Source organism: Rhopilema esculentum, chromosome 4, assembly GCF_057945365.1.
Source record: "Rhopilema esculentum isolate cy_ngs chromosome 4, ASM5794536v1, whole genome shotgun sequence".
NCBI classification, from domain to species: Eukaryota; Metazoa; Cnidaria; class Scyphozoa; order Rhizostomeae; family Rhizostomatidae; genus Rhopilema; species Rhopilema esculentum.
Genome location: NC_142818.1, coordinates 10,319,242 through 10,338,759, shown reverse-complemented (window position 1 = coordinate 10,338,759; position 19,518 = coordinate 10,319,242). Strand labels below are relative to the sequence as shown.

General features: G+C 36.4%; 3 protein-coding genes across 3 annotated transcripts; 2 read left to right on the top strand and 1 right to left on the bottom strand.

Moving 5' to 3' along the window:
• The first annotated feature begins 916 nt into the window (after nucleotides 1-916).
• LOC135690715 (uncharacterized protein F13E9.13, mitochondrial) lies at nucleotides 917-9,052 on the top strand. Its single transcript, XM_065208352.2, has 4 exons — nucleotides 917-1,099; nucleotides 1,648-1,733; nucleotides 2,451-2,785; nucleotides 6,811-9,052. Exons 1-4 carry the CDS (start codon nucleotides 1,003-1,005, stop codon nucleotides 7,139-7,141), a joined length of 849 nt encoding a protein of 282 aa, XP_065064424.2. The 5' UTR covers nucleotides 917-1,002; the 3' UTR covers nucleotides 7,142-9,052.
• LOC135690943 (uncharacterized) lies at nucleotides 8,576-10,198 on the bottom strand. The gene is made up of 2 exons (XM_065208639.2): nucleotides 10,064-10,198; nucleotides 8,576-9,559 (listed from the first exon to the last, which is right to left on the bottom strand). The coding sequence occupies exons 1-2, from the start codon at nucleotides 10,185-10,187 to the stop codon at nucleotides 9,066-9,068; spliced, it is 618 nt and encodes a 205-aa protein (XP_065064711.2). The 5' UTR covers nucleotides 10,188-10,198; the 3' UTR covers nucleotides 8,576-9,065.
• A 2,558-nt stretch (nucleotides 10,199-12,756) lies between these two features.
• On the top strand, nucleotides 12,757-19,349 carry LOC135690714 (sorting nexin-20). The gene is made up of 3 exons (XM_065208350.2): nucleotides 12,757-13,261; nucleotides 15,175-15,329; nucleotides 17,674-19,349. The coding sequence occupies exons 1-3, from the start codon at nucleotides 13,057-13,059 to the stop codon at nucleotides 18,337-18,339; spliced, it is 1,026 nt and encodes a 341-aa protein (XP_065064422.2). The 5' UTR covers nucleotides 12,757-13,056; the 3' UTR covers nucleotides 18,340-19,349.
• Nucleotides 19,350-19,518: the final 169 nt, after the last annotated feature.

Below are 19,518 nucleotides of genomic sequence, written 5' to 3'. Positions count from 1 at the left end.
CAAATAAACTTAAGACAAAGCATATTCAGTGGCAGAATCACAAAATGAAGGTCAGTGTTGCAGCACAGAAGCCATTCTGTGGCATCTGCAATAACTTTTTTGAGAAATCTGGGGTTGCAAGAATTTAAGGACAGCAAAGCAACCAGCGACTTCATCCTTCTGATGAACAATATCTTTGATATGCTTAACTCAAAAAGTGAATTTGGAAAGCATACAAAGAGACCTGAAAACAACAACGCTGTTTACATATATTAATTTGAACTGGAAAAAGTTGATTCAAAACTTCGAAATTTTATCAGAGACCTAACGGCTGGGATTTGATTTCAAGGTAATTTAAGCAAATTTTGTTCCAAGTCTTGAATGCATCAAGTTTCAACAAGACTTTCTATACACTGAATCACGCTGTTGTTGACACTTTTGTTTACCAGTAACTTCCGCGTTTCTGCTAGGCCAAAAACTTGAGGAATTTATTAAGTACTTCTCAAAAATAATATCGCATACCCATCTATAATGGTTAAAGGTTGTCTAATAATAATGAACTTGAACTGAATAAAGCCATAATTAATTACTAAGCTGCCCTAGGAAAGAAAATTTGGTAAAGAAAGGAGTCCAAACAAAATACGAAGAAAAACCGTAAAACGACTCGCTGTAGCGTAAGGAAAAAGTAAAAACGTCCCTTACCTTCTTCTATTTTGGCGCTGGAAAGGTTTCATGAAATTTTTCTCCTCATATCACCACGCAGAATCGGTAAGTCCATAACTTCTTATTTGTGTACAACGTACGCCACAAAAGCTTTTTGCCAACATGTTGCTACCATCTTTGCTGCCCATTGGTATTACGCAGAAAACAATAGGCGAACAATAGAGCGCGCATTCTAGCCATAGAGATAAGAATCTAGCTCTACTATTTCTATGGTTGGAACGCTTGGAACGCATAAATGTGAAAGGAAATTTCCGAGAAAACGTCCTTTCACAGGGATGCAAGGAACTAAGACTATTAAAAATGGCCGCCGTCAACAAGACGATGCAGAGGTTTCGGCGAGTCTTTTCAGGGAAACACCCAGCAGTTATTGCGATGGTTCACGTTAAAGCATTGCCAGGTCAGTTTGAATATCAAGTTGAGTTTCATCGAAGACGATAACATTCAAAATCGCATTTGTTGCATTGCAAGGATCATTTTATAACAAAGTCAGTCTCGGGTGTTCAGCAGTGTCAAGAAATCTTATAAATTTATGTGTTTTAAAGAGGAAAAAATGCATTTTTCTTTCCTGCAATGCACTATTCTAAACTACACACATTCACTGTTGACTGTTTTTTGTTATGTTATGCTGTCAGTGGAATCATTACACAACCGCCTGTCAGGTTTTCAGAGAGGTTGGTAACGTTTCCCCCAGCAGTATAGGGCACAGTTTTCATCAAATTCTTGTTATCCTGCTTGCTAGCCTAGCCTGTCTGATATAATTGTCACATTGTGCATTTGAAAAGAGCTGCTGCAATGAAAAGTGCTGGGAGAAATGGTTTTTGGATATGTCAGTTGGCTGAGAGTTCAAATTAGGGTAGCAAATTAGGGCAGAGACTTTTGATCATCTCATTATAAGTCAAAGAATAGAAACTGTGATTTTAGATATAGAATAAAGGTTCTTTATAGGTACTCCAGGGCATCAAAATGAAAGCATGAAAGGCATTATTCAGCAGGCTTGTGAAGAGGCCAAGATCTACAAAGAAAATTGTGTTGTGAGTTCTTTTTTATACATACCCTGTATTTACTACACTTAATGCTTTTTTTTCATGGATTAATTTAACTTCATTTCCTGTTTTTTCTGCTTGTTTTTACTAATTTTTTGGTTTTGGAATTTAAGCATATACCTTGCCTTGATATCTAAAGTGGACTTTTTGTTTCTTGTGAGTTGTTTATAGATACAGTAGACTCAGGTGATAGTCACACCTTGTGTTGCTTGAAAATTTTTCATTATAAACAGAGTGTGACTGTCAGCAGAGCCAAATTTAATAATTTTGTAAATTTAGGTCTAAAAATTATATCACTGTAACTGGTAGTGTGACTTTAAGTAAAAAATGACTTTGAGTAAAGTTACTATAAACAGAGTCGGCTGTACCTTCAACTCAGAGGCATGACTTTTCAAAGGGCCTAGAAGCCATACTCCACTTGAAGATGCTCAAGGTGTTTGAAACTTTTTGCAGGTTTTACATAATATTGTTAGACCTGGTTAAGAATTTAGAATTCAAGTGCATTTCCAGCTGTTCTTTCATAACAACTTTGATAGCAAAAGTTATGATTGAAACTCTCTGCTAAAAGGGCATGTCTAAAATGTTACATTGGATTATGACTGGCAGTATCTTTTTTCTGAGTAAAGATATAGTTTTGCTAGATTTAAGAATTATACACATCCAACTATTTTGAATTTATTTCAATAAAATTTTTGTTTATGTTAGGATGGTATTCTGATTGAAAATATGCATGATATCCCTTATGTCAACAAAAGTGTTGGGCCAGAGATTGTAGCAGGGATGGCTGCAGTGTGTTCTGCAGTGAAAAGTGAAGTTGGTAGCATACCCTGCGGCACACAGATATTAGCTGGTTGTAATGCTCAGGCTATTGGTGTTGCAAAAGCATGCGATTTGGATTTTATTAGAGCAGAGGGTTTTGTTTTTAGTCATGTTGCAGATGAAGGCATAATGAATGCAGATGCTGGTGACCTTTTAAGATATAGAAAGCTTGTAAATGCAGAAAATGTTCTTGTGTTTACTGACATTAAGAAAAAACATAGGTAAGTGATATTAACATCTACTTAGATAATTGGATGATAAGGGTGAATCTCTTTCATTTGATGACTAGAGTTAATATTACCACTTAAAAACGTGTTACATTGATTTTTATGAAGACGTCAGTATCAACAAAGCTTAACACAAACTATAGAAGAAGTTTAGTTATTTTCACTTTGTTGATACTCTTAAGCAGTCTTTGTTAGCTCTTAATAAAGGAACATTTGTCATCAATACCAAGTTCTTGTTTAGTATGAGGTTTTAAAACCAAAGTGAGGCCTTAAATTGTTGGTTGTAGACAAGTTTTGTCCAACATTAGAAGCATGTTAGGCTCATAGGTAGTGTTGGTAGCATAGTGAGGGGGAGCCAATGGCAAAAAATCTTTTTGAAAAGGGGGTTTGCTGGCCTTCCAAACAATGTAGACCCCAATTTTCCCTAGCTCAACTCGGGTACCGAATAGAGTACTGAAGTGTGACGTCATCCAAAATGTATTTTTAGAATTTCTTGAATTTGGCCACATAATCTGAAAGAACGGCATAAAATACCTCTCAATGTGCAAAATTAGCTAGATGTGTTCCAAATTTGGGGAGATATGGCAAATGAAAGATTTCAAGTTTGCTAACGGAATATTCTGGCCTGGTTCATAAAGTTATGAACCAAGACCAGATTACAGAGGTTTGATGGGGCAAGAACCTGTGCTAATGTGCCAATTCGGAACACCTTTAACTGATTTTGCATATTTAGAGGTATTTTGTGACCCTCTTTTAGGTTCTGGGATCAAAATTCAGAAATTAAAAAATAGGTTGTTATGACGTCATCACTTTGGTACTCTATTGGGAGTGCTAATGTTAGTGGTAAGTTTGTTAAAAGGAATGGAGAATGCGTGAGTCTTAAAGATTTTGAGCAAAGCAGTGTTATTGATATGGGGAGCTGTTAATCTTAACAAGGCACAGATATTACAAAAAAACTTAATACAAAAGAGGGAGGATTTTACATAGCTTGTACGACATACTATAAATTCTCTCTTAAGCACCTTGGGGAGGGAGGCTTACTAAGTTTTTCCTTCTCAAAAAGGGGGAGCTAATAAGAGAGGGGAACTTAAAAGAGAATTTAAGGTAGTCTCCAGAGCCCAAAAATGACTACAGGAATGGCCAATGCACCCCTTTTCCAAACAAGTGTCCTTTTCCAAACAAGTGAAGACAGAAATACTTCCTTTTGAAGTCATTGAGTCATGATAAATAGACTGGGTATACCCAAAGTGCCAAAATCCGCTGAGTCATGATTTCCATGACTGCGATGCTATTGGTTGACCTTGAACTGGTCACATGAACTCACCTCGTACTGATTAAGATAACAGTCTCCATTCAACAACGGATGCCAATATCACATGAAACAGCAGCGATCACGCCGAAACCAAATGACCCCCTGTAGAGAAAGCCTATTTACCATGACTCAATGCCTTTAATATGAAGATGCCAATAGACATCATATGAGTATTGCATTGAACTTAGTAAGAGCTTTGATTAAGTAAGAAAAGGTTGCTCTACACAACACAAAGTAAGGAAAGTTTGTTTTCCCTTCTTCATCATTGTTCTTGGTTAGAAAAAGTTTTAGCAGAAATGGTTTTTGAAGAAAAGGCCAATAGGGGCAGCATATTTAACTAAAGAAGTCCCTTTTGGCCAAATAGGGTGAGCCTTCTTGTAGTTTTATTCTAGGGAATGGACAGTATGCAAGATTTCCTGACTCGAAGTTTCAACTTTACCATTAAAATATTATAGCATTAGGAGCAAATGAAAATTTTACAAAAATATAACCACAAATTGGGTCATCACCTGTCGTACCCCTAGCCATGACCTCACTGAATGTATTGCTTTTCTGAAAGGCGTGTTTTTTAGATCTATTTTATTTTTAAATCTATTTGAGATATATTCGCACCCTTGTTCTTTCATTTAAACCGTTTGCCAAATCGTTTTGGCGATTTAAAGAAAAACGTTTTTAGGGATTGTTTTTCTGTTTTTATCAAACGATATATTTGAACAATGTACAATGAGAATTTATTTTTTTCAATGAGTTTTCGTTCACCCCTTTCCAATTTGCCATTTCCCTTATACAGCTTGCTATCTTTCCTCTGTTGCCCAGCAGCATATGAAATGCGGCCAAGTTTATAAAACTCTCATTAATTTTTTAAACAACCACTTGTGAGTCAATCACCAGACTCTAGTAGGAATAAGTGAATGTCACGTGAGTTTTTTCAGTCACTGGTATTTTATCAATGGACTCGACAATGCTTGTACTGAACCTCAAATTCATGTATAGGTGACATGGTGTCAAGGGAGCAGATTGACGCTTCAACACGTTTTCTTATCGTTTGATTGTCTTTAGTTATCAATGAAAACCAATGCTAGTCCTGTACAGCCATATCTGTTTGTGAACAGCACAGTGGGTAAAACCACAGAGATAGGATAATAAAACAGGTGTCGCATTGTTCAAAACCGTAACCATTAATAACCTCTGTGAAGGTGACTTATTCTCCCATTGCAAATATAATTCATTGTCTATGTCGGTTTTGAAATGCAGCTTTCCTTTTCTTCTGATCCTTTTCAACAAATAGAAGGGTTTTAACTTAGTCGACAAAGTTTTTATTTAATTCATAAGCATTTCGAGCAAACATTTTCAAATTCAGTTCTGGTATTGCTGATGTTTGCGAAGACCATTTTTGAATGCCAACAAACTTTCTTCAACAGCATTGGGTTGTCATGATAAACAGCACGAAATGCTAACATCTTTAAATTATGGAACCAGATCAATCATTTTTCAAGGGTCGAAAAACTCATTTCTAGATGAAAACAAAGCTGCTCGAAATTCAAAAGAATTAAAAAATCTGATTAGAATTTGGTTCCATGAAAATAAATGCACATGCTCATTTTGCAGTAAATGAACTTCATGTTAGCTGGATTTTTTTCCCACTATTGTAACAACTAATATTAAGTTAATCTTATACATACATATACAATATTCAAACGAAAATTTTTAATCGACGGAGATTCATGATAGAAATTTCTTGTTTAGTCACTGATGCCCGGCTCGCCATGCTAAAGACTGTGCAGACGATTTTTTTGTTTTATAGCGAAGAAATTTCTCAATTTTTATCGTAAATAAAAGTTTTCAATAGAATCATAACTAGTTTTCTACCGTTGGCTGTTGGCCCTTTGTGTTTGTAAGAATGCAACAGATGTTTCAAAACCACATTGTATAGCAGTTTGGACATAGGCATTGCGGAGGCTAAAAGTTTATGGGGGCTTAGTATGGGTCTTGCCCTCATATTGTTGCTTCATTGCGACTAAATTTGCCGCAAGGGCCTGAAGTTTGAAAAATTTTGCCTGCTGGGGGAGAGCTGCAGCCCTCTAGCCCTTATGTCTTCTACGCCTATGTGCTTGGAAGAAAGAGTTATGGATGTCCTTTTTATCATTTTTAGCTGAGAGCACAATCAATACTTACAAAGGCTCCTAAATCACTTTTTGTTGCTTTACCTTCATATTTACAAAGAGATACTTGCGTTATTTTGCTTTCTTGTCAGAGAGTTTTTAAAAAGACTATTTAAAAAGAGTGACTTGCCCATTAGAATCGTCCAGTTACATTGTCATGAAATGTCCGATACCTGCTCGTACTCATAGCTAAATAGGATACCATTACATGAAACAAAGTCCCCTTGGACACAAACGCCAAGTGCTTACAAGCGTGTATCGACACGTCTATAAAAACCTGTATCAATTTTCTGAGAATATGATGTAGCATTTAAGGAAATTCGGCTACAGGCTACCCGCCTTCTCGCATTTTCCACTGTAAAATGCTTTCATAGCTAGCTTTTATAAGAGGTCATTGCAACAACATTTATAAAATCTATCAAAGTTTATAAAGCTCTCAGTCTGAAATGATAAGCTGTTTCTATGAAATTTTCGGTCTTTGCCAACCACTCTAAAAATTTCCTGTATTTTCCCCTTGTGATGTTTCTTTGATCTTCTTCCTTTAGTTCGCATGCCATAACAAAGGATCTGAGCGTAGCTGAAGTGGCACAAGCAGCAGAGTTCTTCCTTAGCGACGGTGCAATTCTAACTGGTTCACATACAGGTGATCCTGCCAATTCACAAGACATAACGGTTTTAAAAAACAACAAAGTTGGAATTCCCATTTTAATCGGATCGGGGGTAGATGAGGAGAATCTTTCAAATTTTATGTCAGCCGATGGACTTATTATTGGATCTCACTTTAAGATAGATGGTCACTGGAAAAATACTGTTGATCCTAGACGTGTATTCTCATTCATGAATAAGCTTTCAGCTCTAAAGAGATCATCAATATAGAAATATTTTAGCCTTTGGTTCTGCCTCACTCCGGCATATTTCCTTTTTTACTTCCTTTGCTGTTTCTGCCTACAATTTTATCACTTCATTCGGAGTTCTATTTGGATTCATTTGGATTTTATCACTTGCGTTCTACCTTTTCTGTTTTTGTTTATGTAAAGAGTTAAGAGATTTCAGGTACCTGACAATACACATTCGAACGGAATTGCAGAAGGTTCATTTTCTCCAATTCATTTCATTATAATATGGATCTATGAGGACCGTGTAAAAAATAAAATCTAAAGTCTTCAACAAAATAAATCACCACCCTATTAACAGGAGGCTTGCATATGCATGTGTATTCTCTTCCATTCTGGGAATGGGTCACTGCATTAGGTTGAGTTGGACGAATCAGAACCAGAATTGCAAATAACTCCCAATGCAAGCAAGAGCTGTCTTCCCTGATAAACAAATATGTTTCGTGTTGAACAGTGGTGCCGTGGAGGGAGGGCTGGTTGGACAAATTCTGTGTTGGCAACTCTTTATTATACTATAGATTTCCTATGAATGGGCAATTTCTTATATGGCCTTCGTACTTAGTGACATTTACCTATTTGCTTTAGGTATCATACCATGCAGCTGAAGTCCTATAAAGAGATATATGGTGAGGGAAAGTGTTCCCTGTGGGTTGTTTAAGTAGAAATTTTCAAGTACCATGCTAACCTTTTGTTTACTTTTTTGTTGAGTGCCAACCATGTCTTGTCATTCGCGTGGTGATTTATAATGAAAACCAGTACGTAGGACTCTAAGGCCCTCTATTCTCTATCACTAGCTGGCAGACCAGCCGTGTCCTTATCTTGAATAAAAGTTTGTATAAGCGCTATTCAGTTGAAAATATATCCCTTGTTTGTGCTAAGCCCCTTTTGGGATTCCAAGAACAACATCGAACAGCTGTCTCAAAACAACAACGATCAGCAGTTGAAAATGTTTTCCCAGCAGCCAACTTCTTTGATGAGAAAAGATAAACACTAGGAATTTGAATATTTCGTAGCTGCTCTTGTCCGAACTTGCCCAGTTCAAACTCCTCGTCTTTGTGCGAAAGAATGCGCTAACATTTTCCTAGCGAGATAAGCGGTAAATTCCTACAGCGTATGCGCGAACAGTTCTGTTTAGATTAAAATTCCTTCGCAAACACCGCACAGTTTTTTGAGTCCTCAGTTTGGAAACTCTTTTGAAAAGGTGAAAAGGCTGTGGCGAGGGATTACAATATATCAATATGGTCTTTATACCGCTTTCGTCAGACTTTTTCCTACCGGCAAATTACACAATGTGTAAAAGAAAGAATATAAGCTCCGACAAATGTTGCAAAGTGGGGGGGGGGGGGGGCATGCCCCGGCCCCTTCGCTGGAGGCCCTGATAATTTTCAAGAAAACCTGAAACAGATTTTATCAAAGGAAAACACTTGATTGTTGAAAATTCAATTAAAACAATTTTTATGGTTTTCAAAATTTTTACATTTTTACATTTATTTTCCGGTAAAAACTTCATACCATAAATAAATGATAAATACAGTTTACATATGGTACAACAATTCACAGCTTAAAATGCATATAAAATGAACAAACAGCATTCAAAAACCACAATCGATTGCTATGTTAAAAACCTAGCATTTCAAATAAAAACAACAAGTATACCACATGATTATTCTATCAATAACACTATTGGTGACGATGCAAACTTCTATTTTTAATGTAAATAATTTTTTTTTAATTTGTTTATATGTTCACGTTTCCAGACGCTTGTCACTAAAACAGATCGGCCTACCCATGTAACCAAAGAAACTATTAATATTTCATGAAACTTCATTCATATTAACGACCACTTTAAAAAACATAAGCACGAGTTTGAATCCCATTTAATATGATTACATGATTAATTTTCTTCATCATGCCGCACGCTTCCCAACCATTCCTACATGTTTTCCGTCTTTACGATTCAACTTTTTATAATGGCGACCGTGAAGAGCGCGTTGATGCGTGTGATTTGATCTTTTACTACCTTTTCTCGACTTGGTATATGCCAGAGAATTCCCATAATTGCATCCTAAGCTCTTCAGCGGACCTCTATCCTTTTGCGATTGGCAAAGAAAGACTTTGCCCTGCGCAACATGACGGGCCGCCCCATTTTGCTTTGCAACTACGCTGGAGCCATCAGCTGGCTGCTCGGGGGAAGGCCCTTTATCGGCAGAGCGCGGTCCGTAAACAGACATACTTGGATGTTCTATGAGCAAATTTTCGAGAGAATCTGAAGAATCCTTTCCTTGCTTCTTAGATTCGCCACTGAAGCACGATGGAGGTGTAACTAGCCAGCTTTCTTCCATATTAGTCGCCATTTTAACGGTTTTGTTTTTGTCGTCATTGTTAAGGTAATTGGTTTCCCCTGTGAGAAAAATTTTTTCATTTGTTGTGGTACTCTAACTGAGCAAAAAGATATTGCCTTAAAAATGAAATAAAGCTTCACCTGCTTGGTAGAAATTAATATATATTTTAAAATTAACAACTATAAACATCCAAGGAGTTGTACTAACTTGAGCATATGTAGCGTATTAATTTCGCAATCTATAAATGATCAACAAAAACAACGACTTTGTTTTCTAGATTTGGTTTTGTCCATCAAACCTTTTTCTCAAGAAAACTGCTGCAAACCAAATAAAAGCATAAATGCTAAATGAGAGCTGCTACAATAGTTTAAAAGTTCTTGTGTAATATAGGCTAAACATATAAATCTAAATACCAAAAACTTTCTGCGTGTGGGCCTATTCAAAGATGGCGAAGGCATTGTTGCATCATCGCAAATAGACGCCGTTGGCAACTCGAAAAGAAAGAGGGCGTTGATCTCGGTCCCAAGAAGCAGCACAGTAAACAAAATTGCAAAAAAACTAACCTTGTTGGGTTATTCGGTCTACAAAGATCCATTCCTTATCTTCGTCCTCAATTTCATTAAGCCCCTCGAAATTGGGCTGCAGGTTGTCTTCCCCGAAAAAATATGCTGAAATTGCAGAAAACATCTTCTCAGACACCACGTACCGATTTTTTCTCACCTAAAAGAAAGAACAATTAGGCAAACTTTAATTCTGTGTAATTAGAATGGGAAAGAATTGAATCGAGATGTACAGTTTGTTCCTACTAGAATAACATTGAAATCGACAGTCTACTATTCGACAGTTCGATAAAAGTCTACTAAAAATAATGACAAATCGATAAAAGTCCACTTCAAAATTGCAAGGAGACAAACAATATTGAATCCCTTCTTTGCAGCTCAAAAACTCATCCAATTTTCAAGTGCCGGTAGATTTAAAGAAAAACATTGAACATTACAACTATTCAAGTTATGTGTACGGAAAACTTGAGGAACATGCCAAAGTTTGCAAACTTACCTTTCCTTCACTAAAACCATTTGATAAACAAGTTTAAAATGAAATCGCCTAAAACACTAAGGTATAGCACTCAATCTTCTCTTCGCGTATTTAACAGGTCTTCAGTTTCTTTGACAGCTCAAGTCTTGTAAAAATTCGTACAACAAACGCACCCAAAAAAAATTCTGTTTACATGAGATGCAAATGAGATACGGTCAGCTGACGATTCTGCATAGCCAATCACAACCACCTACATTGTTTCTAATGCCCAAATATGTATTGCACAAACTGATCACATGATTAGGCACCTGGAGACGACCTTTGGCACGTTCAGCAGAATGATGTTGATTTGATCGTGATTGCATGACGCAAATCACAAATCGTGTTGATTGGCATGATTTCGACGAATCTAGGCGGCAACGTCAACTGATTCCAGAATACCTGTACATGCCCATAGTGACGACCGCTTTTTGCCTCAACACTGAGTAACCCTGAAGAATTTTCGTGAATTGCAATATACTTGAATAATGATTTTCTTTTAATCTTACAACTTTAAGGTAAAGAAGATAAGAAGATAAATAAACATGTTTCGGATAATTGGCAGAGCCCGGTCGTCTTTCCATCTAGCAGTTTTGGAGTCAATCTACATAAAAACGAAAAAGCCGCCATTGTGTAGACAAAAGGAGTTCGTTTTATCTCTTGGACTTCATTGGTAATCATTTTTCTTTAGGCTCGCGGCACTGATTGGTCAACTATACCGGTCTTGTGCTTGCGTTTTTTTGATTGGCCTATTTCAATCCACAACTGGGTATATATTTTCCATCGTGTTCTTTCGGAACCTTATTCTGACGTTTTTGCTCTGAGGAGTGTCAGACGAAAAAGCTTTTAGTATGTCGTAAAATGTTTGCTTTTTTCAAAGCCATTTTCAAATTCTGTACCGCAAAAAAATTGTTAAGATAAATAAAGTAAAATCTTGGCATCACTTTACGACTGACTACCAAAAAATTATTTTTACCGAATGGAACAAAATTTAATGAAGGACACAGAAATATTGGGGGTGTCGCACCCCCTACACTCCGCGCTAAATCCGTCCCTGTGTGCCGCAGGCACCGCGGAGCATTGAGAAAAGTGGGGGTGCCATGGCCCCACTTTTCAATTTGTGTCGGAGCCCATGTACTGTTTGCCCAATCATTAGATTTTTCTTCGCGGTGCAATCACTGATATCAATGGCGGCCAAAATATACCATGACGTAATTTGCTTTGAATTGTATGTCGTGGTGCAATATCTTGTAATCTCGTCGTCCACTGACGTAATGTTAGCTGAACAACATTGTACATCTTACATCTATTGATATGTTCGTGTGTTGCTACGAAAATCTCACGATAAAACTATTTTCAACATTTTTACTGCTTATAAGACATATCAAACGTATTGTCAAGATGACTGTGATGAGCTAATTATTCGTTGTATGTATTTAGGGACAAATTTACCGTTGTATGTATTTAGGGACAGATTTATCGATGTGGAAAGCACATTTTGGTAGTGGTTAGTGATAAAATAATGCAAATAATTTACTCTTTTTATCGTATTTTCTTCTTTATCCTAAAGCTAAAATCTGAATGTTAAAAATGAGTTTCTTCATCATTTTCCAGTCAATTGAAGCGTGTGGCACGGCACCAAAATCCAATCATTATCTACCACTCCCCCACCCTCAATCCTTACTGTTTAAATCTGTTCAGTATATATTTAAAATCATGGTGTGATTTAGTTTTTCTTAGGTTATTGTTGCATCGATAACTTGATCTTCTTTTGCTGGAGACCATTAAAAAATGTTCCAATTTTTGCAAAATGATGGAAATGGCTCTCCCTCCGTCCTGCTTCTCCTTGAGCAAATCTTGCATGACGTCTCTCTTACGTGACAAATCGGCTCGTCTCATTACTTTAAAAATGTTCTCGCATATAGAAGTTTCTTAGTGAGGCAGTGGTGGCGCCAGGGGAGGGCTAGGGGGGGCTACAGCCCCTCCGTCGGAAGCATCTAGCCCCCCCATCGGAGGAAATTTTAGGTAATTGTCAGAGAAAATTTGAGAAAATAACGTACGAAAACTGCTTATTTTAGTCATTTTAGTCCCCCTGTCGGAAGCTCCAGCCCCTCTGTCGTGAGATTTCTGGCGCCACCTCTGTAGTGAGGTGCTCTGCTCTAATGCAAAAAACATGGGAACGAAGTTGCAGGATTAGAAGCACAGAATAGAGATCTCTATTCTGTGTTAGAAGGCTGCTTTTTATTTCAAAATAGTAGGGAGCGCATTCGAGAAAGGAGGGACGAGCTTAATCGAATTATTGCAGTAGTTTTAATAATTTCGTTCATCTCTCTTCATCATTTGTTCGTCAGTTTGTCAGCAGATATTTGCTTCGCAGCGCTTCTTCTCTCTTCCCTGCGGATATGTCAAACACAAACTGGGGTTGTTGTGGTACGGCCTAGAAATGCTTCTGTTTCGTTTTTAGATATAGCCTCAAGAAACCATGATATGCAAAATGGATGAACAAACATGGAATGTTTTTTCGACACAAAATGCATATGCACAAGAGGATGCCGACGAAACAGATGAATTTGAAGGAACAGATATGCTTCTAGACGATAGGTACGAATCTGAGATCGTCTCAAAACGGTTCCAAGAAGGCGGACGACTCACGTTTGCCAGTCCGCGGTCGCCAAATTCACCACAAGGTAAATTATCAAAACAGTAGATTTAAGTAAGAAGTTTTGAATATGCTGTATTTAGGTTAGTTAAGGGTTTTTAGAGACTAACAACTCCCATTGTTTATTGACAAATGTTAAATTTTTGTACCACCATGGTATACTAGTATACTATGCTTCGTGCATAGGATACTATGCTTCGAGGTGTCAATAAAGAAAGGCTGCCTGGCATAAATTAGCTGCCTCTGCCTGCATTGCTCTGAAAGAAATGAATATTTCCCGCGCCAAATGTAATGATTTGTAACATAAATAGAAGTTTTGATATGATATGAAAATAGAATAAAAGTGTACAAAATATTGGGCATATCTATAAACTACCAGAACAGAAGTATTGCAACACCCAAATCAAAATGGCATCCAAAACATTTGAAGTTTTCCCAACTTATAACTTAATGTTGAAATATTCCCCTCAAAAATAAACATAATCATGCTAAACCAGAAATCGAATTCTTTTGAAATTTATCGAGGATTTCAAAATACTTAGAATTACTATTAACGTTAGAAATTATACAGTTATATCAGAAAAAATATCTGCAGCGGTAAAATCAAAATATTAACAGGATTGGGAGTGGGTAGTTGTGAAAAAGCTATGTGTAAATGGTTTTTCTAAAACATTTCAAAACATTCTATAGAAAATGATAGAAAAATAGTGAAAGCTAGGAAACAGCAAATGAAGCCATTACTCACAACTTTTTAGCCTCAAAATTTTCCAACTCAACTTGGGTAATTTTTTGTGGACAGTTAGGCCCATATACACTTAGGGTACAAAAGTATGGAAACGGTCGCTAAAAATTGCGGCTCGCAGTGGTCAAGGGCCTAATGCGATAAATTTCCGAAACATAATTACTATCGTCTGTGTTTGTCTTGTTTCATTATCAATAATCTGCAGGCTAACATTTCACCAAAAAGAATCTTCCAAGTAATAATTTTATTGTCAGTTTAAACATAAACGTATACAGATTTCAGTGTGAACAAAGTATGTTGCGCTTCCTCAAAATTGGCAACATTTTATCTTAATTGTTTATCAATGCTTGACAATTTTTTTCAGAATTTTTCTGAATGTTAGTTCAACGTTTCCCCATATTTTTGTTCTCAAAACAGTTGAATAATCCTTCAAATTTGTTTTTATTCCAAAGCCATTGAAATGACGCATTGTTTTCCTGCCGAAGTCCCTGGCAATGAAGACCCCTTCACCTAGTAATTTTTTTTTGAAGATTTATCACCTTTGGGCCCTTGGCCACTGTGAGCCGCCATTATTGACTATCGTTTCCATGCTTTTGTCCTCTCAGTGTAAATTGGTAGATTGTCAACTAGCAATGTGCAAGTTAATGTCACACTGCACAGTGAAAAATGTCAAAAAAAGCAAAACAGTCTCTTTGATGGAATCAAATCAATGCTAGGGAAATGAAGGAGGCAGCCTTTTTCATAAAAAAACAATACATCCCCCTTACAAGGCCATTTTTATTCAAATTTACTTGAAAATCTGTAAGCTCTATGTCCTTTCTCTGCCATCACAAGACCTGGTAGTATAATAACTGTATGATTCATGTTTTTTGTTTTGAATCAATGTTTTCATCGTCTTGTTCATGTACTGTTTTGAGCAAAATTGGGATGGCTAAATTACTGTAAGATTTGTTATTTCACACCATAGAACATTGGATTCCCAAATCTTTTAGGGTTTTCTTCATAAACTTCCAACTATGGCTAATTTATGATAATTTATGTTGTTTAACAACTCAAAATTTGATTTTTAGATTTAAAGCTTTCCTTAGAAGTTGTTCACACCCCTGTGTACAGTAAAAGGAAATCTTACATATATACTTTGTTTAACAGAGTTACTCTCTGTGTAAACATTTTTTAATATTAAAAATTTCAAACTCTAGGTGAATTTGAGTATAACAGTGGGTATGATGATGATGCCAGAAACCACAGTATGAGTGAAGTAGACAGTGTCATGTCAATACCACCAAATGATTTGCTTGTAAAGTTTGATATACTCCATCATCGTGTTGCACAACAAGGAAAGAAGAAGTTTGTGGTAGGTATTCTGATATTATTATTAAGATATGATATTAACACTGCAGTTTTTATCTTATTTTTATTTTTATTTATTTTTATTTTTATTAAGTCAATTTCATGCAAATTTGAAGTGGAAATATTCCAGGGTGTCAGTATCAAAAGTTGAGTAATTTGGACTAGGAACCCTTATAAAGGATATTGCTAGAATTGTCTCCCTGCCAAGATTGCTACACTAGGATACAGAAATAGCTAGAGGTATTTGGTTTATTGACGATGAAATTTTAATATTTAGGCCATAGCTGTTTCTCTATTCTAAGCTGGTTGAGATTTGATATGCAAGGTTGGAATGTTAATTGATCTGCTTCTAGGTTCACTAACATGTTATGACAGTAATGTTTATGTTTTAAAACAATTAAAGATTATTTGCTTATTGTTTTGAGATGAGAAAATAGAGGCATGAAAATAGAGTACATAGCAGTCATACAGTAAAATATCTCGGCTTTTTGGAGACATAGATCTATCACCCCATTTTTATTGTCACCTTGCACACTAAATATTTGTTCAAAAGCCTTTAAAGTATCTTGTATAGTTTGGGTGTTTTTCTGATGCCTATGAGCACAGAATCATTTTAAGTCAATTATCTTCTTGGTCTTAAGTCTGCATTGGCTTCACGAAGACCTTTGTAAAAAGACCTGTGTTACAACCAAGCTGAATTGAATCAGTTGTCAAAAGTAGCATTTTTGTTTGATTGAATTTCTTTGGAGGTTTAACATGAATGGTCTGAGTTAGATTTGATAATCTCCAACCAATACATGTTGTTATATAAAGGATTTAATCATTATCCAATAAGAATGTTTGATGTAAGTTTCTCTGGCATGATCCAAGTTTCTCAGCCAGAGACAGGTAAACAGATAAGAAAAAGGCAGGTTGAAAAACTCTTCTTCTTGTCCTATCTGTCGAGGTTCCTTTTTGACTTTTTATGATTTCCTCTTAAGTTTGATGCTTTCTCTGCCATGTCTTTGAAAAAAATGATATTTTGAATAAAGATGTTAATGGGTTAATATGGAAGATGTTTTTTTTAATAGATACTTTCTTCTGAATTTGATTCTTTATTATAGAAGTAATAAATTTAAAAAACAAGACCAAATATTAATATGCATGCCTATTCCCACTGTTCATGCCATTTGGTATAAGTTGCTTAAATTTACCTCTTCAAATAAGCCTTTTTTTAGAAACCTTGCACGTCAAAGGCCCTGAAAATCTTCTCTTTCTCTTTTCTCTGAGTTTTCTCAAAGATAATTTCTAATGCTCACACTTCTAATTTTTCTCTTAGCACCACTTCTCTGTTCTTCCTTGGCCTCTGCATCTCTTTTGATTCTATGGTGTTTTCATTGTTTTCCTAGTCTCAGTATTTGACATATACAGTAAGATTAGTCAACTACAGCTTATACATCTGATCTTTGCATTCTCTTGTCATTCATGTCATTCAGCTCTCTCTACTTAGCCCATGCTGCACTCTACTCTTTCATGCTGCTACTTCAAAATCACTTGTTTAACTAAGAATGGCCCCAAATTTTTGAAGGCAGAATTAGAATAATGCAATTTGACCAGATCCCAAGTTAGCAGAAAAGTATTTGGGATAGGTCCTTGTGTAATCACGTGTGCATTTCCGTTTTTTCCCTTTTTTACAAAGCCTTTACAGCAAATTCTACAAACTTCAAGTTTCTAAATTAAAAAAATATCTATAGTTGAATTTCATGATTTATGTAATTATTTTGCATGGTGATATGCCACAAACCATTCCATCCTTTATGAAAGTAATTTTAGGATTTATTCCCAATCTTAAATGTCTTGAAAGGTTGCAACTCTTTCCTCGTTTATAAGAAATCCCAAAGACGTATGTCTTGAAACTTGTTATAACATTCCATCTTCTTCCCCTTTGCCACCTGTCAGATAATTCCATCAATTTTTTAGTGGCCGCACCAAGGAGTGATGTGGGGCTAATAACCCTCCTCCTACAACTTTTGCCAAAAAATGACACTTCATACTCTTTCGAAAATGGATGTCTATGGGTTTATCAAGTACGAGAAGGTCATATATTTTTGTGCTTTCTAATTGACATGTGTGCTTTGAGAAGGTCGTGGAACTGAAATATGGCATTTCTTAAATACAAATGGGGCTTCTTCTGTTATCCCATAACCCCCCTCCTCCTCCCACTTAGTGCTGGCTGGCTGACATTGTCACTGTGTTGGTTTTGGAAGAGGTTTGAGTTTTTGACATCTCATACTGCCGACTAGTGGCTTCATGAACGTGAGAGCTCGTTGTGTATGTTGCCATTTTACGATAGTTGTTATTTGTTTCAGCTCTATACAATTGTGATAATGGAAGTTCCCAAACTGGACACAGACCAAGCAATCATTGAAAGACGTTATAGTGACTTCAACAATTTACACAAAGGTGTCCGCAAAGAATGTCCTAACGCATTGAAGGACGTAGCCTTTCCAAAAAAGGAATTGTTTGGCAATTATGATAATACGCTTTTAGAAACAAGAGGAAGAAAGTTTGAGAAATACTTACGATACATATTTCACCAGCAAGGTGTAAGAGCAAGCAACGCTTTTAAGGAATTCTTTTATCTACGTCATCTGAAGCTTGGCACGGCCTATTTACGATCTGAAGACTACCCTGAAAGTTTTGAAGAATTTAAAACAGGATTACATTTACAGAAGAAACTGCAAGATGCAGAAGTAGAAATTGTTGCGACGCTTTGTGCCCTCACTGAGATTTGTAAGCGCCAGCATAAGTTTGTTGAGGCAGAGCAATATGCATCTCAGGGCTTAGAATTGCTGCAATATGATATAAATAGTATTTATTTACTGCCATTGATGAAAATTGCCATTGACTTGAGAATGAAGCTGAGAATGGACCTCACTGGACTGCGTGAAAAACTTCGAAATGTCGAATCAAAGACGTCGTTTGATTTTGATTCGCAAATAACATTGAGAGAATTAGCTGTCAAAAGATTTTGATCAGAGCTCCTTGAAGTGGATGCGGTCTCGCAGTGAATTCGGCTCAGTTTTCGAGAGAATTCAGGAGCTGTTCGATAGAGAGAAATGCAGACTAAGAAAGATGGGTCTAAAAAAGTACTAAAAAAGGAGTTGACCAAGTGATAAAATTGTCCACTGGAAGCTCTGGAGTTATCAAAACACAACCAGTGGGTTAAATCGTATGGTTAACACTCCAGTCTGTGCTTATGAGGACTCGAAAGTTTGTTTGCCTTAGTTATTTAAAGTAGAATAAAAGTAAGACTTAAAATTTAATTAGAAGCAACACGGACCTATATGTTAGTTATTATCGAGTTACTGTGTCGAGAAAATTGTAATGTAGCCTACTTTCCCCTCCCATGAATAGTGCTTCTTTTTAAAACTGTTCAGAATTTCATACCCCATGCCTCCTTCGTTACCAAGAGAATTTTCATTACTGTTATATTATTCAAAGAACTACTGTTTTAAATTAGTAAAATTTGGTGCAAAGATACAAGATCTTGCTTGGCAACAACTATTTTCTTATCAGCGGGTAAAAATTCACTAGATTTCACTTGAATTGAGCACGCACGATTATTATTTTGAAATCATCAATTTCTAGGAACTTATGCCTAGTCAGACAAAACTCTTCTGCCTTAAGAACCCTCAACTTTGGAATTCTTATGAAGACCATGGTCATAGTCAGTCGATCTGGCCAAGCTATTTTGCTTTTATTCTTCTGTATAGTTTGCTGGTATCCCATCAATAATTGCAGCATAAAGTCACCACCAAAAGAACTTTAGATTCAAGGGAGAATTCAGCAAGCCCTCTCGCCCCTTTAGACAATGAAGATTAGCTATAAAATGGCGCAGGAATTTAAAAAAAGCGGTTCTTCGTGTGACTCTCTGGTATTGCCTAAGCTGTAAGCATTTTTTCGGGGAGGGGGGGGGAGGTAGTAGTATTTGGGAAAAATAGAAATCTCGACTCAAGGTGTTTGATGTTCCAAGTAATCTTGACACGCTTGTTTTTTTTCTGTTGTCCTTTTGTCCTTAAAAGACTCTTGTCATTAATACCTGTTCATTATTTTGGCCTTGTCATCAAAAACCAGATTATTTCTCCAAGCAGATCGAAATCTCAGGAAAATTATTATTTTCCTGATATTTCAAAATAAGATTTGAGCTTTTA